Source organism: Natator depressus, chromosome 5 (assembly GCF_965152275.1).
Source record: "Natator depressus isolate rNatDep1 chromosome 5, rNatDep2.hap1, whole genome shotgun sequence".
In the NCBI taxonomy this organism is placed as follows: Eukaryota; Metazoa; Chordata; order Testudines; family Cheloniidae; genus Natator; species Natator depressus.
Genome location: NC_134238.1, coordinates 107,405,824 through 107,424,674, shown reverse-complemented (window position 1 = coordinate 107,424,674; position 18,851 = coordinate 107,405,824). Strand labels below are relative to the sequence as shown.

At 40.8% G+C, this 18,851-nt stretch overlaps 1 protein-coding gene across 1 annotated transcript in view; it reads left to right on the top strand.

Annotated features, from left to right (window-relative positions):
* Positions 1 to 18,851, top strand: part of TTC39B (tetratricopeptide repeat domain 39B) — a 144,010-nt gene that overhangs the window by 37,159 nt on the left and 88,000 nt on the right. The window contains exon 2 of the mRNA XM_074953430.1: positions 13,845 to 13,879. Coding sequence (XP_074809531.1) covers positions 13,845 to 13,879 — 35 coding nt within the window. The remainder of the gene's footprint in view (positions 1 to 13,844; positions 13,880 to 18,851) is intronic.

Sequence of the window (18,851 nt, the reverse complement as noted above, 5' to 3'; positions counted from 1 at the left end):
ATATGTCCCTTCATGCTTCAACCTCCATTCCAGAGGCATGTGTCCATGCTGATAACTGGTTCTGCTAGAAAACGATCCAGAGCAGAACGGACTGACGCATGTTCATTTTCATCATCTGAGTCAGATGCCACCAGCAGTATGTTGATTTTCTTTTCTGGTGGTTCGGCTTCTGTAGTTTCCGCGTCGGACTGTTTCTCTTTTAAGACTTCCGCAAGCATGCTCCACACCTCGTCCCAGATTTTGGATGGCACTTCAGATTCTTAAACCTTGGGTCGAGTGCTGTAGTATTTTTAGAAATCTCACATTGGTACCTTCTTTGCATTTTGTCAGATCTGCTGCGAAAGTGTTCTTAAAAAGAACATGTGCTGACTCCTCATCCGAGACTGCTATAACATGAAATATGTGGCAGAATGTAGGTAAAACAGAACAGGAGATACACAATTCTCCCCCAAGGAGTTCAGTCACATTTTTTTGATGAGCATCATCAGCGTGGAAGTATGTCCTCTGGAACGGTGACCGAAGCATGAAGGGGCATGCGAATGTTTAGCATATCTGGCAGGTAAATACCTTGCAGCACCAACTACAAAAGTGCCATGTGAACACCTGTTCTCACTTTCAGGTGACATTTTAAATAAGAAGCAGGCAGCAATATCTCCCGGAAATGTAAACAAACTTGTTTGTCTTAGCGATTGGCTGAACAAGAAGTAGAACTGAATGGATTTGTATGCTCTAAAGTTTTACATTGTTTTGTTTTTGAGCGCAGTTATGTTTAAAAAAAAAAACAAAAACAAAACTACACTTGTAAGTTACACTTTCACAATAGAGATTTCACTACAGTACCTGTATGAGGTGAATTGAAAAATACTATTTCTTTTGTTTATAATTTTTACATGCAAATATTTGTAATAAAAAATAATATAAAGTGAGCACTGTACACTTTGTATTGTGTTGTAATAGAAATCAGTATATTTGTAGAGAAACACAGAAAAACATCCAAAAATATTTTAAAAATTTCAATTGGTATTCTATTGTTTGACCGTATGATTAATCGTAATTAATTTTTCTTGAGTTAATCACATGAGTTAATTGCAATTAATTGACATCCCTACTTTAAACTAACACTATAAAGTAAATATGACTTTGCAGCATACATTCAAGCTTTCTTGTGGTCTGACATGTTGATTCTTAGTGTACATTATTAACTTCAAATGATGTGTTGTGTTGGGGTTTGGGTGAAACCTTGTTGAGGCTGGTGGGCATAACAGCTGTCCCTCATTCAGAATAAGCATAAGAAACATGGAATAAGATAGCTAAAACGTTAAGAGCCATGATGCAAAACACAAGTCCACGTACACCAGTCAGGAATCTGAGCTTTGTGGAAGGAGTCTTCACAGGATGCAAATATAGGCAGATGGGTATTGTTTGATGGAGAAGTGCATGTGTGAGAGGGAGAAACAGCAGAAAACCCAGAGAAGCTGACTAAGAAGGCAGCAAGAAGGCACCAATGACAGAAAAGCACTTGTAGCTTGACCCTGGGAAAAACTGAGAGCGCGCTTTTGGGCGAAGTGTTGGTGGGAAAGGGTCTTGGAACTGCGAGAAAAAACTGTCTCTAGTTGTCTAATTTCTACTGTGTTCAGGGACTTTGTAAATAAACAGGATTACATTTAAAAAAAAAATCTGATTCCATCATCAGTTTCTCCCCGTAACTGAAACAACCTACCAGACCCCAAATATTTGCTAACAGTATTCTACTGAAAGGTATTGTTGCATTCATTTATTCCCTCATTGGTGTCCTCTTTCTTACTGGGGAGAAGTGATAGTGAAGAAGTATGTCAGGAGAATTTTCTCTTACCTATTTTATTTCTTTACTCCTCAGAACTGCTGTAAAAATAGTTTCTCACCATTCACAAAACCACGCTATCAGACACACTTAGATTCACTTGAATGCAACTTTAAAAATGATACCTGTTTTGTGCTGCTAATAATTTTTTTTAGTTAGCCATTTTTACTAATAGCAAACCATTTTTATTACTGTTAAAACTGTGGTTATCTTATGCATCCAGGGCAAAACTTAAAATTCAGTTAATCTTATAGCACTAATACACTCCAGGGGATGTCTTGTTGGCCCATTGCCATGCAACTCTGGTGTTTTATTAGGCACAAGGCTCTATGCCATAGGCCTCCAACTAGTAAAGACCAGTAGTAATAGACCAATGAAACATGTTCTGCCATTCCTTCATACAGTTCTATGAAAATCAGATTTAAAAAAAAAAAAAAGGATTCTCTTAAATATATGTTCATTGTGGAAAATAGTAATGGAAGGAGAGAAGACAATAATACTAAAAATCAATAGATAACGTAAGTGTTTAAAAATTCACAAGAAACTACTTGATCTGTCTTTTAAGCTATTATCCTGCTTTTCTTTTTCCTCTTTTTTTCTTCACTGTCCCTGCCCCCCCCCCCCCCCACACACACATCCTCCCATAGGGTCCAGCAGTATTTTACAGTCTCCTTGGATTTCTGTTGTTGGTCCATGTGAGCAACTGCTCAAGAGCCTGTAGACTAGGGATTTAAAAGCAACTTTCTTCCCTGCGTACTCATACCTAGTTATTCCTTCCTTGCAATAGTGCTTTCTTGGCTCATGTATACACTCTCTCTTCCTCTTCAGTCAGGATCTTAAAAAGGTAGAATCAAAAGCTGTTGATGAAAATGTGGAAGTACAAAGTATTTCATAACTAGGAAAGCAATATTGAAAGCGGAGTAGTAGGTGGGAAGGAGTCAGCAAGCACTGCAACAGAGTACAGGTAGTGCTTTCTCTTTCAAAGGTAACATCCAACTGCCTTGTTGATAGTGCTTCCTCCCACGCACACCATGCAATGGAAACTCACAATTTTCTCTTTTTTTTTTGTAGTGCAAATAAAGGCTTATCCTACCATTCACCAACCTGTAAATCTAAACTCTGCAGTAAAATGTTACAGGTGTACTCACTGAACACCAACAGTACAAGAACAATAAAGAGTTCATAAAGAGCCGATTTGTCTCAGCAAATATCAGTTTTGTTTTGATAGACCTGCAAAATAAGTGGATGAAGGAACAGTTGATTGTAAAGCATTTGATAGTGTTTCACTAAATAATTTCCAACACTAGAAGGAACAAAGAGCTAATACAAATATACCTATACAGAATAGAAATTTGGCCAGAAAATAACAAAACTGGAAGACTGGAAAGAGGCATATTTCATGCCAATCTATAAAAATGGGAAATAAGGACAACCCAGGGAATTAGAGACCAGTCAACTTAAATTCAGTACCTGGAATAGCTCTAGATATTATCTAAGATAATAGAGCAAATAATTGAGGAATCAATTTGCAGACATCTAGAAGATAATAAAGTGATTAAGTAACAGTCAACATGGTTCGACACAATTTGGTCTTGACAAAACCAACCTAATAATTTTCTTTGACAGGATAACAAACGTTGTGGGTAGTAAGAAAGCGGTAGATGTGGTATATCTTGACTTTAGTAAGGCTTTAGTAAGGCTGTCTCACATGACCTTCTCCTAAACAAATTAGGGAAATACAGCCTACATGGAGCTACTATAAGGTGGGTGCATAACTGGTTGGAAAACCATTTCCAAAGAGTAGTTATTAGTTTCACAGTCAAGCTGGAAGGGCATATCAAGTGGGGTCCCTCAAGGATCAGTTCTGGGTCCACTTCTGTTCAATATCTTTATCAACGATTTAGATAATGGCATAGAGAGTACATTTATAAAGTTTGTGGATGATACCATGCTGGGAGGAGTTACAAGTGCTTTGGAGGATAGGATTAAAATTCAAAATGATCTGGACGAACTGGAGAAATGGTCTGAAGTAAATAGGATGAAATGCAGTAAGAACAAATATAAAGTATTCCATTTAGGAATGAACAATCAATTGCACATGTACAAAATGGGAAATGACTGCCTAGGAAGGAGTACAGTGGAAAGGGATCTGGGAGTTAGAGTGGTTCACAAGATAAATATGAGTCAACCATGTAACGCTGTTGCAAAAAAAGCAAACATCATTCTGGAATGTAGCAGGAGTGTTGTAAGCAAGACACAAGAAGTAATTCTTCTGCTCTACTCTGCATTAATAAGACCCCAGCTGGAGCGTTGTGTCCAGTGCTGGGTGCTACATTTCAGGAAGGATGTTGACAAACTGGAGAAAGTCCAGAGGAGAACAACAAAAATGATTAAAGGTCTAGAAAACATGAGCTAAGAAGAAAGATAGAAAAAATTGGGTTTATTTAGTCTGGAGAAGAAAAGACTGAGAGGGGACATAACAATGTTCAAGTACATAAAAGATTACTACAAGGAGGAGGGAGAAAAAATGTTCTCCTTAACCTCTTCTGGGAAAGACAGGGCATGGGCAAAAGTGATGCAAGCGATTTGTGCGAGTTCTGTTGAGAGCTGCTAGTGGGTTTGCTGCTATCCTAGGCTTTTTGCGTTTTTGTCAAAGGCTCCTAGAATAACAAGGACAGGTTTAAAGAATACTTTATTAGAGATCTACATCTAGGATGCTACATCCTAGGCAGCACAAATCCCACAAATCTGACTTAAGAGGAAAGAGTGAAAGAGCTAAATATGTATGTTGTAGCCAAGCAGAAACTATATTGAAGACATCAGCTAAGGGGTTCAAAGATATAAACACAAACCTTTTTAAATATAGATTAATGGGCTATAATGAGGAATAATAATTATTATTCATGTTTACTACTGTTTTGCTGATGGGCCAGTGAAGAATGAGGCCCCATTGTGCTAGGCACTCTACAAATGTGGAGTAGTAAACAGTCCCTGCCTCAAAGAGCTTACAATTTAAATATGAGATGGAATTTTAAAAAAGGTTAAGAGCTGGTTTTAGGAAAGTTTCCTGTGTAACAACCAAGGCAAATAGTGGAAGTTTGGCACACTAAAACTGTATTGAACAAAATACTAGTAAATGTACAGTAGTGAAGAATATACTTGTCATACTGGCTGGATTTGGATAGGTCTCTTCTACCTCTTGATTTGATTAATGTTTTAATGGACACTTTGTAATTAAACTTCTCCTTCTTAGCCAGACTACTTTAAAAACTTATTCAGCATGGTTTTATGCCAACTTCAGTTGATCTGAAAGCAGAAGTGAAATCTGGTGCTAGTGCAGTCCCAAAAGTGCCAGAAAATCCTGAGGGTGAATAGCAATATCATTCCTTGTCCCCCACCCCCTTTTTTTTCTGGTGTAAATTTCTCCCTCACTACCAAGATAGTGGGATTCTAATCTGTTTTGTTTTTTGTTCTTACACTGTCTGTCATTGTGGTATCTGATGTAATTTACACTTGTACCAGTTTGGTGAACTCATCTAAAATTTTCTTTTATATCCACTTCTCTTCCAACAAATCTCTTCTTCCAGCGTCCAAATGAAATGTTATAACTTCAGAATATAATTTGTTTACTGCTATCACCTGTTGGAAACTTAATTTGCATACCACACTTAATGTGATTGTATAATAAAAAAAAAAATCTCTGAGACACCTTTAATCTTGTCTTGTGCCACTTTGTTGTTGTGGAAGGATTCATAGATGAGTGTCTTTGCCATGCCCTTTAGAGGCTGCTTTATTTACTCTGTCAAGGTTCCTTCCCCACTCTGAACTCTAAGGTACAGATTTGGGAACCGGCATGAAAGACCCCCTAAGCTTATTTCTAACAGCTTAGGTTAAAACTTCCCCAAGGCACAAAGTCTTTGCCCTTGGATTAGGTAAAACGCTGCCACCACCAAGTGTTGTAGACAAAGAACAGGGAAAGGACCACTTGGAATCCTATTCTCCCAAAATATTCCCCCAAGGGAAGTGCTTGATTCTCACTAATTGGTACAGGTGAACACAGACCCAAACCCTTGGATCTTAAGAACAATGAAAAATCAATCAGCTTCTTTAAAGAAGAATTTTACTTAAAGAAAAGGTAAAAGAATCACCTCTGTAAAATCAGGATGGTAAATACTTTACAGGGTAATCAGATTCAAAACACAGAGAATCCCTCTAGGCAAAACGTTAAGTTACAAAAAGATACAAAAACAGGAATACACATTCCCTCCAGCACAGCGAATTTACAAGCCATTAAACAAAGAAAACCTAACGCATTTTCTAGCTAGATTACTTACTAACTTTACAGGAGTTAGAGAGTAACAGCCGTGTTAGTCTGTATTCGCAAAAAGAAAAGGAGTACCTGTGGCACCTTAGAGACTAACCCATTTATTTGAGCATAAGCTTTCGTGAGCTACAGCTCACTTCATCGGATGCATACTGTGGAAAGTACAGAAGATCTTTTTATACACACAAACCATGAAAAAATGGGTGTTTACCACTACAAAAGGTAATAAGCTATTACCAGCAGGAGAGTGGGGTGGGGGGAGAGAAAACCTTTTGTAGTGATAAACATCCATTTTTTCATGGTTTGTGTGTATAAAAAGATCTTCTGTACTTTCCACAGTATGCATCCGATGAAGTGAGCTGTAGCTCACGAAAGCTTATGCTCAAATAAATTGGTTAGTCTCTAAGGTGCCACAAGTACTCCTTTTCTTTTTACAGGAGTTGGAGAACTTGCATCCTTGATCTGTTCCTGACAAAGGTATCACACAGACAGACAAAAACCCTTTGTCCCTCCCCTCCAGATTTGAAAGTATCTTGTCCCCTCATTGGTCATTTTGGGTCAGGTGCCAGCGAGGTTACCTTGGCTTCTAAACCCTTTACAGGTGAAAGGGTTTTGCCTCTGGCCAGGAGAGATTTTATAGCACTGTATACAGAAAGGTGGTTACCATTCCCTTTCTATTTATGACAACTATCCTTTTCTAAATTTAAATTCTTGAGTTGAGCTCTTCTCCAAATAAGAACCAGTGAAAATCTGTGGGTCGCAACATAAACTAAAATCATGTACTGAGCATTCTCATTTTCAGACCTTATGTTTCACATGGCACTTGTATTTATAATAACATTTCATGATTGTGTTGCCCTATGCATTTAAAATAGCTGGATGATTTTGGGGATGTATGGATTTTATTATTTCAATATACCTGACTGTTCAACTTTTATCTTTCACATTGAATTGTATGTAATGTGAAGATGTCAGCAAAAATTGTAATATGATTATCTGCTGATTGCCTTAACACTTCAAATTGAATTGTATCTGTTATATGACACTTCACTTTTAATTTTGCCACCTGTTGAACAGGACTTCAGTTGCTGGTAAATGATAACTGACTTAATACTTGAAGAAAGATGTAATATAAATGTGCCTCAAAGCATTTTAAAAAAACTATGCATAATCAGGCATATCTGATCTGGAAAGAGTTATTTTGGATTCCTCCACTATCACTCCCTTTCCTGATAGTTTAATGTGGGATAGGTATCTTTACTGTCATGGTCCAGGGCTGGGGCAGAAAACTACTTTGCTACTCTTACTGCCTTTTCACTTTCTTTGGTGTGTGTGTGGGGGGGGGGGGAAGGGGGCTTCTGGGTGACATTGTAGTAACTAACCACACTGTGAAAGGGTGCTGATAGTCGCTATAATGTGAGCCTTTTGGAAGCCAGCACCCATGTCACTTAAAACACCCAGGGCACTGAGTGTAGTTAGAGTAGAAGGGACTTAAAGTAGTTTGGGTTTGGAAGGGTAGAAAGGATCACCTGCACTTATAGGTAGCCTGATGAGTTAATCAGGTAATTAGCTCACCAGCGGGATAGCTCTGAGAATAAACCAAGCAGTATAAAATGCTGCTATGTTTTGATGTATGAAACCCATAAACAGCAATAAAGATGTTTGGTGGACATCCCCTGCTGGACTCTGTGTGCTACTAATTCACAAAGAGGGTCTATCAGCCAGGGTCCCTAGGAGCTGAAGGACCTGCCGTCCCTTTTGTGTGTCTCCTTTCTCCCATATGAAATGAAACAAACCAAACAAAAAATCCAGAAATCAACAAATTAAAACCAGAAATCAAACTCAACCAACTCCCCCACACATGCTGTGGACCCTCCCTCTTCCCCCACTATTTTTGGTGGTTCATGGAATATCTCATTGAAATGAGATCATTTGTGCAGAGGATAGAATGGGCCTGGTGTACACTGACCTGCAGCAGTGAAAAGGCTTTTTGAAGTCACTCCCTTTTCCTCTCTTGGTGCCCACAGGGGAAACAATGCTCTTTCCCTTTCAATTCCACTTCTGGCCATATGCTGGTCTTCTGACTAGTAGATAGTATGTAAACAGTGCAAGTCCTATGTCTATATGTGTGTAGAAACACTGTTAATGTAGCTTAACATTTTAATCAATGTGATTTTGTAGTAGCCACACATCATTCAGGAGCTGTGTCACCCCAAATGAATGCCAATAAAATTTATACTTCTCATAATATCATGTATCAGTTGGAATATGCTACATATATTACAGAAGTACTATTTTAGATTTTTTTTTAAAAAAATATTCAGGTGCTTTTTCTCTTCTTGTATAGCCAATCAAATGTTATGATTTATGGAGTCAAATCTCTCTCTCACAACTTCTTAGGGTGAGAAGGAAGAGCTGTGTGTCTCATTGGCAATCTGGGGACTCAACTTGTTTTAATAGTACTGTATAAAGCTTCCATTTGTAACTCTGCAGGGTCATGATATTATCTGTCTTAAACCTGTTTCTGGTTCTGGGCTGAATATTGCCTGTCCTTGTACCATAGACAGTATAATTATGGTGGGAAAGGAGAACATTCTGTGGCAGGCTTTATTTTATTTTTTTAATGATGGCTGTTTGGAGTTACTCTGAAGTTTTAGAATGTTACATGTAGATGGGGAGCTGGGTTAGTGGACACAGTCCCATAGATTCCAAAGCCGGAACACAGGCCATAAGGACTTCCCTAAAATAATTCCTGTTTGAATTAGAGTTGATGAGTGGTGGCCAAAAGCATATGCTAAATTATATTTATCATTGATATTGTTAGCACATGTGGGCATGTATATGTATAATATTTTCCACTCTTGTTTCCCTTGGCTGCTGTTCATTCTTATCTTATAGTTTTAAATAATAGAAACAAGAACAAGTTTTTTATTTCCTTTGCTCTGTGACTGTTGTTCATAAAGAACAGTCAATTGAGGACAGTAAGAGTCAAACTGAAAACCCTCTAATATGTTCATATACAAAGTGTATATCAGAAAGACCTTGAGAATGTTATACAAACAAAATATGCTTTTTCAATCATAGTACAAAAGGTCACTTTTACCTTCTTGAATGTAACTTCCTTATGAACACCAGCTATATGGAGCTATATAATCTCTCCAGAAAGGTCCTGATTGTGCAATTTATCCATGAGTGTAGACAGAGGGCAAAAATGATAGCACTATACTTTGGGTCCTGATCTTGCAAATGCATATGCATGTGCTTAGCTCAGCCAGAATGAACAGAATGGAGCAAAACCCAGTGGCAGCCAGACAAAGGTATTCTAATTTTTTAAAAATTCATTTCACCTATCATTGGAATCTGCTAGTCTGTCAGGGTTGGGACTTCTGGGTTTTTCTGTCTTTTACAAGTGTTAGAAGTAGGCAAGAGGTTCCTCTTTTGGACTTTCCCATCTTGGTACAGACTTTCTGACAGCACCTTCTTACAGGCACCTAGTAAACTGCATGAGTCTTGCTCACCAGGCTTATTTCTACACTATAGCAGAGGTTTCCTCAATAAGCTCTCAAAGAGGGCTCTTTTCTTAAGCTATTTTGCCATTTTCTTCTTTCTCCAGCTTGACCTCAGTCTGACAAAGAGAGGGTGTTCAGGGAAGCCTGGGGACTTTTAGCTTCAGTAGTAGAGCCCTCCCTCCCCCCCCCAGCAATTCAGTGAGGCCCAGGTAACAACATCAAAGGATTTATATTAGTGTGTTCAGCCCATCTCAGCTCAACTACGTTATTTTATGGCAGGGGTGGGCAAACTTTTTGGCCTGAGGGCCACGTCGGGGTTCTCAGCTCAACTACGTTATTTTATGGCAGGGGTGGGCAAACTTTTTGGCCTGAGGGCCACGTCGGGGTTCTGAAATTGTATGGAGGGCCAGGTAGGGAAGGTTGTGCCTCCCCAAACAGCCTGACCCCCGCCCCCTATCCACCCCTTCCCACTTCCCTCCCTGTGACTGCCCCCCTCAGAACCTTCGACCCATCCAACCGCCCCTGCTCCTTATCCCCAACTTCCCCCCCTGACCCCCCCCATCCAACTATATCCCCATCCCCTGAACCCTCTGCCCCTTATCCAACCCCCCTGCTCCCCGCCCCCTTACCATGCCACTCAGAGCAGCAGGACTGGCAGCCGTGCTGCCTGGCAGGAGCTCACAGTCCCGCCGCCCAGAGGGCTGGTGGCACAGCGAGCTGAGGCTGCAGGGGAGAGAGGACAGCAGGGGAGGGGCTGGGAGATGGCCTCCCCAGCCGGGAGCTCAAGGGCCTGTCAGGACAGTCCCATGGGCTGGATGTGGGCTGTAGTTCGCCCCAGCCTCTGTTTTAGGGGCTTGTCGTGACCAAGTCCTTGGCTGTTTGTCTTTTTCTGTTCTGGTCTTTCTCTGCTTCTCCAGTTCCAGGGTTATGGCAGCCAGCTGGTTCTCTTGAGAAAATAGTAGATTCCAAATGATCCATCAATAAAACCTCAATTTTAATTGCATTCATCTGTTTACTCCCAGTGAATGGAGGATAGTGTTTCACTGGTTCCAACTCTCTCAGTAATGTGAAGCTTGATGGAGCAGCAGATTCCGCTGATACCAAATGATAAAATTAGTTTCCTTACTTGAAATTTTGTCTTTCCTGAATGGAAAATAACTTACATTTTTTACTTAAAGGAAAATAACATATTTGGGCATTTGCATGTGTTAACATCACACTGGAGGACTTTAGTGTAATTTATTACTCAAAGGCAAATCAAAGTTATCATGTGGCAGTTAAAATTAGTACCTAGCAATTTATTATAGCATTTGAAGTTACTTGTCAGATACATTTCTAATAAGCATTCACTAAGAAATCAAAAGTTCATACAATAAAGGCCCAACTTCCTGGATTGTTACTGTATGATAACTTCAGTCACATGATGACATGCTTATGCACAGTAGTATACATCTAAAATGCTATCTATACTCCACCCAAAAACAAAAAAACCCTAGTAATATTCCAAGGTTTTGCATTACTTTGACAACTGGGAGGTGGGGAAGTTTGGATGGGTGGATATCTTCATGCAGTCATGGGTTTAACACATTTCTCAAGTTGCTTCTTTTTTACCACTATTACATCTGTCTGACTTGGGTTGAACTTTGGGTAGCTGGTTTATTTTCATCTGACAGTTTATTTCTCACAAATACTGTGCCATCTCTGAGGCAAATTTGCTTTTGTCCACTCAGATCAGTGTGAAAAGTTGGGTATTATTTCTCTTCCATTAATGCCTTGGCAATGAGTGTGTTTGGGAAGGGTGCAACGGAGACATTCATGGGGCTGCTAATTTAAGGGGTCATGACCCATTTACAGCCAGACTGCTGGCATTGGCAGTTTCTCAGAAACCATGATGAAGGAAGACTTTAATTGCTGTAGTGCCCAGGCTGCTTCCTCTGATTGCTGTTTCTCCAATTATAACAGCAGTCTTTTCCCTTAGGTCCTCTTTGAACTACTTCCTTATGACATGTTTCTAGTGGCACTTCAGAGGGAAAAGGATACTTCCTCATTCAGCATATCTGCACCACTGGCTTAGAATGGTTTCTGACTGTAGGAAGCTACTGGATCGGTAGCTCGGCTTGAGACTGGGACATTTTACAAATACATTAGAAGCAAGAGGAAGATCAAGGACAGGGTAGTCCCATTTCTCAATGAGGTGGGGGAAAGACAATAGCAGAAAATGTGCAAATAGTAGAAGTGATAAATGACATTTTTGTTTCAATTTTCACCAAAAAGGTTAGTAGCGATTGGACGTATAACATAGTGAACATGGGTGAAAATGAGGTAGGATCTGAGACTAAAATAGAGAAAGAACAAGTTAAAACTTACTCAGGCAAATTAGGTGTCTTCAAGTCGGCAGGGCCTGATGAAATACATCCTAGAATACGCAAGGAGCTGACTGAGGAGATATCTGAGTCATTAGTGATTATCTTTGAAAATGCATGGAAGATAGGAGAGATTCCAGAGGACTGGCAGAGGGAATCTGTAGTGCCAATCTATAATAAGGACAACCCAGGGAATTACAGACCAGTCAGCTTAACTTCAGTATCCAGAGAGATAATGGAACAAATAATCAAGCAATCAATTTGCAGACATCTAGTAGATAATAAGGTGATAAGTAACAGTCAGCATGATTTGTCAAGAACAAATTGTATCAAACCAACCTAATAGGGGCTTTTTTGGACAGGATAACAAGCCTTGTGGGTAGTAGGGAAGAGGTAGATGTGTGGTATATCTTGACTTTAGTAAGGCTTTTGGTACTGTCTCGCATGACCTTCTCATAAACAAGTTAGGGAAATACAGCCTAGATCAGGGGTGGGCAAACTTTTTGGTCCAAGGGCCACATCTGGGTGAGGAAACTGCATGCAGGGCCATGAATGAAGGGCTGGGGCAGGGGGTTAGGGTGCAGGAGGGAGTGCAGGGTGTGGGAGGGAGTGCAGTGTGCTGGAAGGGGCTCAGGGCAAGGGGTTCTGACACAGGAGGGGTGCACGGTGTATGAGGGGGCTCGGCAGGGGGTTGAGGTGCAGGGAAGGGTGTGGCGTATGGGAGGGGGTTCAGGTCAAGGGGCTGGGGGCTCAGGGCAGGGGGTTGAGGTGCCGGAGGGGTGCGGGGTGGGGCAGGAGGGTTGCAGGGTGCAGCAGAGGGCTCAGGTCAGGGGGTTGGGGTGCAGGAGGGGTGTGGGGTGCAGCGGGGGATCAGGGAAGGGGGTTGGGGTGCAGGAGGGGTGCGGGGTGCAGCAGGGGGCTCAGGGCAGGGGGTTGGGTGCGGGGTGCAGCAGGGGGCTCAGGGCAGGGGTTCGGGGTGCAGGCTCCATCCCGGCATCGCTTACCTTGAGTGGCTCTGGGATGGCAGCGGGCCTAAGGCAGGCTCCTAACTGTCAAGGTCGTTAAGCACTAGAGCAAATTGCCAAGTGAGGTTGTGGGACCTCCATCATTGGAGGTTTTTAAGAACAGGTTAGACAAACACCTGTCCGTCATGGTCTAATTATTACATAGTCCTGACTTGAATACAGGGGACTAGACTGGATGACCTACTGAGGTCCTTTCCAGTCCTACGTTTCTATGATTGCTTGATTTAAAGGACTGGGGAAGAGGAGGAGGAAGTGACTGTGGGAAAGAACGGAGAAAAGACTATGGGGAGAGTACAAGTTTTAAATTGCCTCTTCACTAGTTAACGAATCCAGTTAACCTGTAGGCCACTTTTAGCTCCAATTTTCTATTAAGTATTTCCAGTGAAGCTTTTATAGTTATTATCTTAAATATATTATTTATCCCAAGTATAGTTTTTATAATAGAAGGTGTGAGCCTAAGGTGACCACTGGACCATAAACTTCAGCTGAAAGGACAGCTCTGCTTGTGGGGTGTGATGAAAATGGGAGGTCTCACTAGTTCAACTCCATATTCTAATGGCAATAAACTATGATAGGGTATTGGTTAATAGGCTAAAATTGTAACCAAAGCATGCACCAGTAGCTTACTAATAAATACCCAATTGTGAGTTATTTCTCTAGTGGTAGAATAAAATCAATCTGATTCTGTAGCTGTGTGGCTTTTTGGCATCACTTCATTAAAAAACAACACACACGCACCCTTTCTATTTATTGAAAAGTCATTCTTGGCTTATTTTTTTGCAGGAAAACTTTGAAGATGCCTTTGAAAGCATCCCAGTGTAAGTGCAATTTTACTATTTATATTTTCCATTTTTAAATATAGAGTCATACAGAGTGCTAAATTATTGTTGCCTAATATGCACCACACATTTCTGTGTGTTGGTAAAAATCAGCTATTGTTCACTTGTACACATGTATAGTGACCATTTATATTTCCAAAACCAATGATGCTCTTAAAGGATGCCTCAGCCTTGGTGTATGTGTGATTATAAAGCATTTGGTGTTTCCTTACACTCCTCCTTTATAATTTTCATATTTGTTGGCAAAGTAGTTCAGTGCCATACTGACAGCTCTGGAGAATCTCATGAAGAGGTGCAGTATGAACAGTAGAAAAGTTACCATTAGATAGTCTTTTGATGGAAATTACTTTCAGGCCCTCTCTTTTTTTTTTATCATATTTGGCCAAGCAAAAGACCTTGAGCGGGGATTGTTCCACCCATGCATGACTGTGTGCAGACTTACCCTCTCTATGCATTGATGGAAGTGGGGTTACATGCAATAGTGGCACAAGATTGCACATAAAGAAAAGTGATCAGTTCCCCTCCAACTGTATGGGAACTGCATAAGAGTTAACATTTCTTGTTGCTGTATTAAATAGTGTTGCAATAGCACATTTGATGATCTCTCTTACTATGCAGCTGCACTGTCAACAGATTCTGGCACAGCCATCCCTGAGAGGACTGTAGGTGGATATTCCAGTGCTAAAGAGCTGGAGTTATGGCCTCTATACCACCCTCCAGCCCTGCTACTAGTGTAGACGGTGAAGCTGGAGTGGTGGAAGAATCATGACCTAGCCCAGTCTTAAGGCTGCTCTAAATTATACTGGGGGAACAGTCCATCGCAGAAAGGGATGAGGACTGGGGCAGTGCAGAGGCCACCTTTACACTGGAGAAGAGACTTAAGACGGTAAAGCTCTTAAATTCTGATACCAATCGTGGAAGTCTGTATCCATGGTTTCAGGAGAATCAGACCTGAACTGGGCAGGTGCCTTAATCCTAAAGCCAACTTTGTTAGGCAATGCACAAATCTGAGAGCTCACAGGATGAGCCTCTGATCCCATCCTTCATGGGTCTGAGCTCTCTGAGAAGAGTATAATGCCTTCTGAAGCAAAAATGGGGAGGAGTGACAGATAAGGCTGCACTACTCAGAACCAAGGAGGAAGAGCTACTATTTACTAAGCTTAGGAGAATGCAGTTTGAGTAACTGTTGTACTGAACTCACTGACTGGCCCCACCATTGTCTTCTAAGTGAACAGACATGCACAGAATTAAGCAATTGTCCACACTGTCATTCCTCAGACTTGGTGTCCCATTTAACTACAGTTCACATCCAGATCCACAGCCTCTTGTGTTTCTTGGCATTCAAGCAGGACTGAAGGATGCTCAGACCAATGTTACTGCAGCTTCCTCAACATCAAAGACTCAGTGAGAGGATCCAGGCTCATGATTCAAGTTCATAAATCCATTGACAGGCCACATATGTAAGACGTCCGCTCTTCAGTTTAGAGAACTTCTACACCAGATAAGTTACTGATCCCACAGGAGACAGTGTTTAAAAACTGTTGGTGTAGCTGTGGAACTAGAGTTTGATACCGCATAAGAGAATGCTGCAAAAGTTGGAGTTTAGGTGGCACTCCTGTCACATGATTTGTAGCAAGTAATCTTGGATTTTTTTTTCTTCAGGTTCATTTTACCAACCAGATGAATGGCATATGACACAGACACATCCTAAGCATTAATTGAATTACGGACTAAGGTCCAGATCCTCAAAGGATCCTAAATACCACTGAGCATCTGGGTCTAACATGCTAATCTTCAAGGCCTGTCTTACAGAACCAGCTATTGGCACAAATGAGTATCAGGATGTTTCATTATCGCAGGGCTGTGGAAGCTATCTGTTTTTTACCAGTGACACCATTACTGCTATCTTGCTATCATTACTAGACTATTTCAGACCATTCCAACTGGTAGGTGAATTTTGTATAGGCCTTAAATATCATCATGTCAACCATACATGAGAGAGCCCATAAGCTCTACAATGTGTTGGAGGTGAGGCAGAATGGGAAAGTGGTCCATGGATGAATGTCTGCTAGACTCTGAAAATTATTAGTGGTGTACTCTGTCCTCTTCCTGCTAGGATTCAGAGCCAATTGATTATATTGACAGCTCCAGCTGTGGCAGGAGACTGAGTATTTGAATAGCTACCCTTTTCTGGGTTCTCTATCAGCATTGACCATGGCTGATAAAGATAAAAGATGGAAGCTATTCTGTTCAGTTTATGGACAATAGAGCAATAAAAATAAATGGGGTCATCTGAGCTGAAGGCATACTCATTGGCAACTTGCTCTCTGCTTAGACAACTTCAAGGCAATTGTGGGTAGATATAAGTTCTGTGCTTGGGGCAGGCTCTTTCATTTGTTCAGCCACCTTTTGGAGAATTTGAGAGAGGAGGTGAGCCTGGATCCATTCAGCAAGATGATCTCCAATTCATGGTAGAGAGGTTCAAGATCCTTGGGCTTCTATAATCCATCTTCCAGGATGAGAAGTCCTTCAGACACTCTGGATGCATTTATCTGTCTAATACCAGTTGTACCCAAAAGCCCTGCTGACAAAGGAAGTGTTTGCTTAAGTCTTCAGTCTCAGCTTCCCTAGTACTATCTTTGATTTCAGCTTTCAAACAGAAATTTGATGGGGCACCAAAGGGGACCAATCTCTTAATCTAATGGAACACTGCTGTTCTTTCTCTTCACCCTGTAGGGATTGTCATTCTTTCCCTTTGCCCTGTAGGGATAGTCATTCTTGAGACTCTTTGTGTCATGAAGTAGAAGGAATTTGGAACTGTGGTTTGCCTGAAATAGTGGAATGGTTAAACAGTTCAGTTTCATGCTGCTGCCAGTCCTCTCTCTCTTCTCATCCCTTTTTAAGGGGCCCTCTTATGGAAAAACTGATTTTATTGCTGATATTTCCAGTAGGCAAAAAGAGAAGATTTTCATGCCAATTTGCATATGAATTTTATGCAAGTTTTAGGCTCCATATGGTGACTTTGGAATTCATCATTCCTCAATCTATAGGACTGAGTCAAGACTCTTGACCTGGAATGCAAAGAACTGCAACATGATCAAGTAGTGCACAGGAAATATTTGAAATTCTGGGTCATTAAGGAATCATTTGGAAGCCATACATGCATATCATCTTCCGTATAGAACATAAGTGCTTAGTTTTTGAATATACTAACTGTAAAAGATTCTTTCAATGAATGATATGTCTACTCACATGTACTAGAGCCTCTTCCTTCCTAACAACTAAACCTAATATTAAGATTAGTAGGGGCATCCTTTGAGCTATTGTGTGTGTGTCTCTGAGAAATGTTTCCTAGGTATCCAGTTCCTCAACTGTCACTGGTGGTCATAACATGCAGTAAGGGCTTCTCTACATGAGGAATTTGCACTGGTATAACTTAAAATATAAATTTTAAACTGATCTTGTTAAACTGGTGGAAAAAGCTGCATGGACACTCTTATTTCAGAATAAGAATGTCTTATTTTGGTTTAGTTTAAGGGTATGTCTATACTACCCACCGGATCAGTGGGCAGCGATCAATTTAGCAGGGATTGATTTATCGCATCTAGTCTAGACTTGATAGATCGATCCCCGAGCACTCTCCTGTCGACTCCTGTACTCCACTGCTGCGAGAGGCACAGGCAGAGTCGACAGGGGAGCAGCAGCAGTAGTGAAGACACCACGTGAGTAGATCTAAGTACATCGACTTCGGCTATATTATTCACGTAACTGAAGTTGCGTAACTTAGATCAATCCCCCCACCTAGTGTAGACCAGGCCTAAGTCATTTAGGAACAGGTTTAACTAAACTTCTATAAGACACTCATATCAAAATAAGTGTCCACACAGTCTTTTGCACCTAGTTTTAGTCAGTTTAACTAGATCAGTTTAAAAGCTGATTAAAATTATACTGGTGCAACTTTCTCAGGTGTGCAAGCCTGAAGAGAATGAGTGAGATCAGGCCTGGTGGTTTATCCTGCATATACAGTGTTCTGTTAGGATAAACTGCCTTGGTGCCCACACCACTAGTTTCTATCAGGAGGGTTTCCAACAAAACAAGTTCCTCTTTATCTGGCATTATTCACTAAACGTCAGAGCTTACTAGGAGAAACCAGGTTGCATATGTTAGATGCTAAATGGGTGATAAGTTATCTAAGAGGGTAAAATCCTTCCCTAAATCTCCAGGGCTCGCTGTGGTGTTTGAGGACAAGTCCAAGGGGAAGCCAATCTCTGTTCAGATTGGCTAAATGGATTAAATAGATTCTGTATCCAGATTCTTGTATAAGGATCTTTTATAGATGTTCAGTACCACAGGGGTGAAAGGTTTAGTCAGTCAGACATAAAGCTGTGTTTATGGCGTGCCCGAAATGTCTCCTTCATAGGCATTTTAAGGGACTGTCATTATACAGCTCCCTAGATATATTTTAAAACCAGAAGGGACCATTATGATCATCATAGTCTGACCCTCCTGCATAACTCAAGTCATAGAATTTCTCTAAGTGACTCTTGCATCAAGCTGATTTCTTGTTACTTTGAGTGGAAAGACTGACACATTTCCTTATATAGCCAGGAGGACTCAAATGTTCAAATTTGAAAAGGGGCATGTATGTGATCCTAATCATCACAACTTCACTTGTTGTAAACACAACTATCAAGAGTCACCATGTTCCAAGAGTGTAACTGCAAAGATGACCAGTTACTCACTTGTGACTGGAGTTTAATCTTCCTTTTTCTTCGAAAATTCAAACCTCTGACTGTTACTAAATTCAGCATGAGCTCAGGACATTACAGATTACTTCTTCCCAACTCTTTTCCACACAGAAGAAGACAACTCCCTGCTTGTGACTCCATGCAGTTAAGTCTCTGCCCCATACGGTGCAGTTTTTTGTCTTTTTCCAATGTCTTTTTCCACA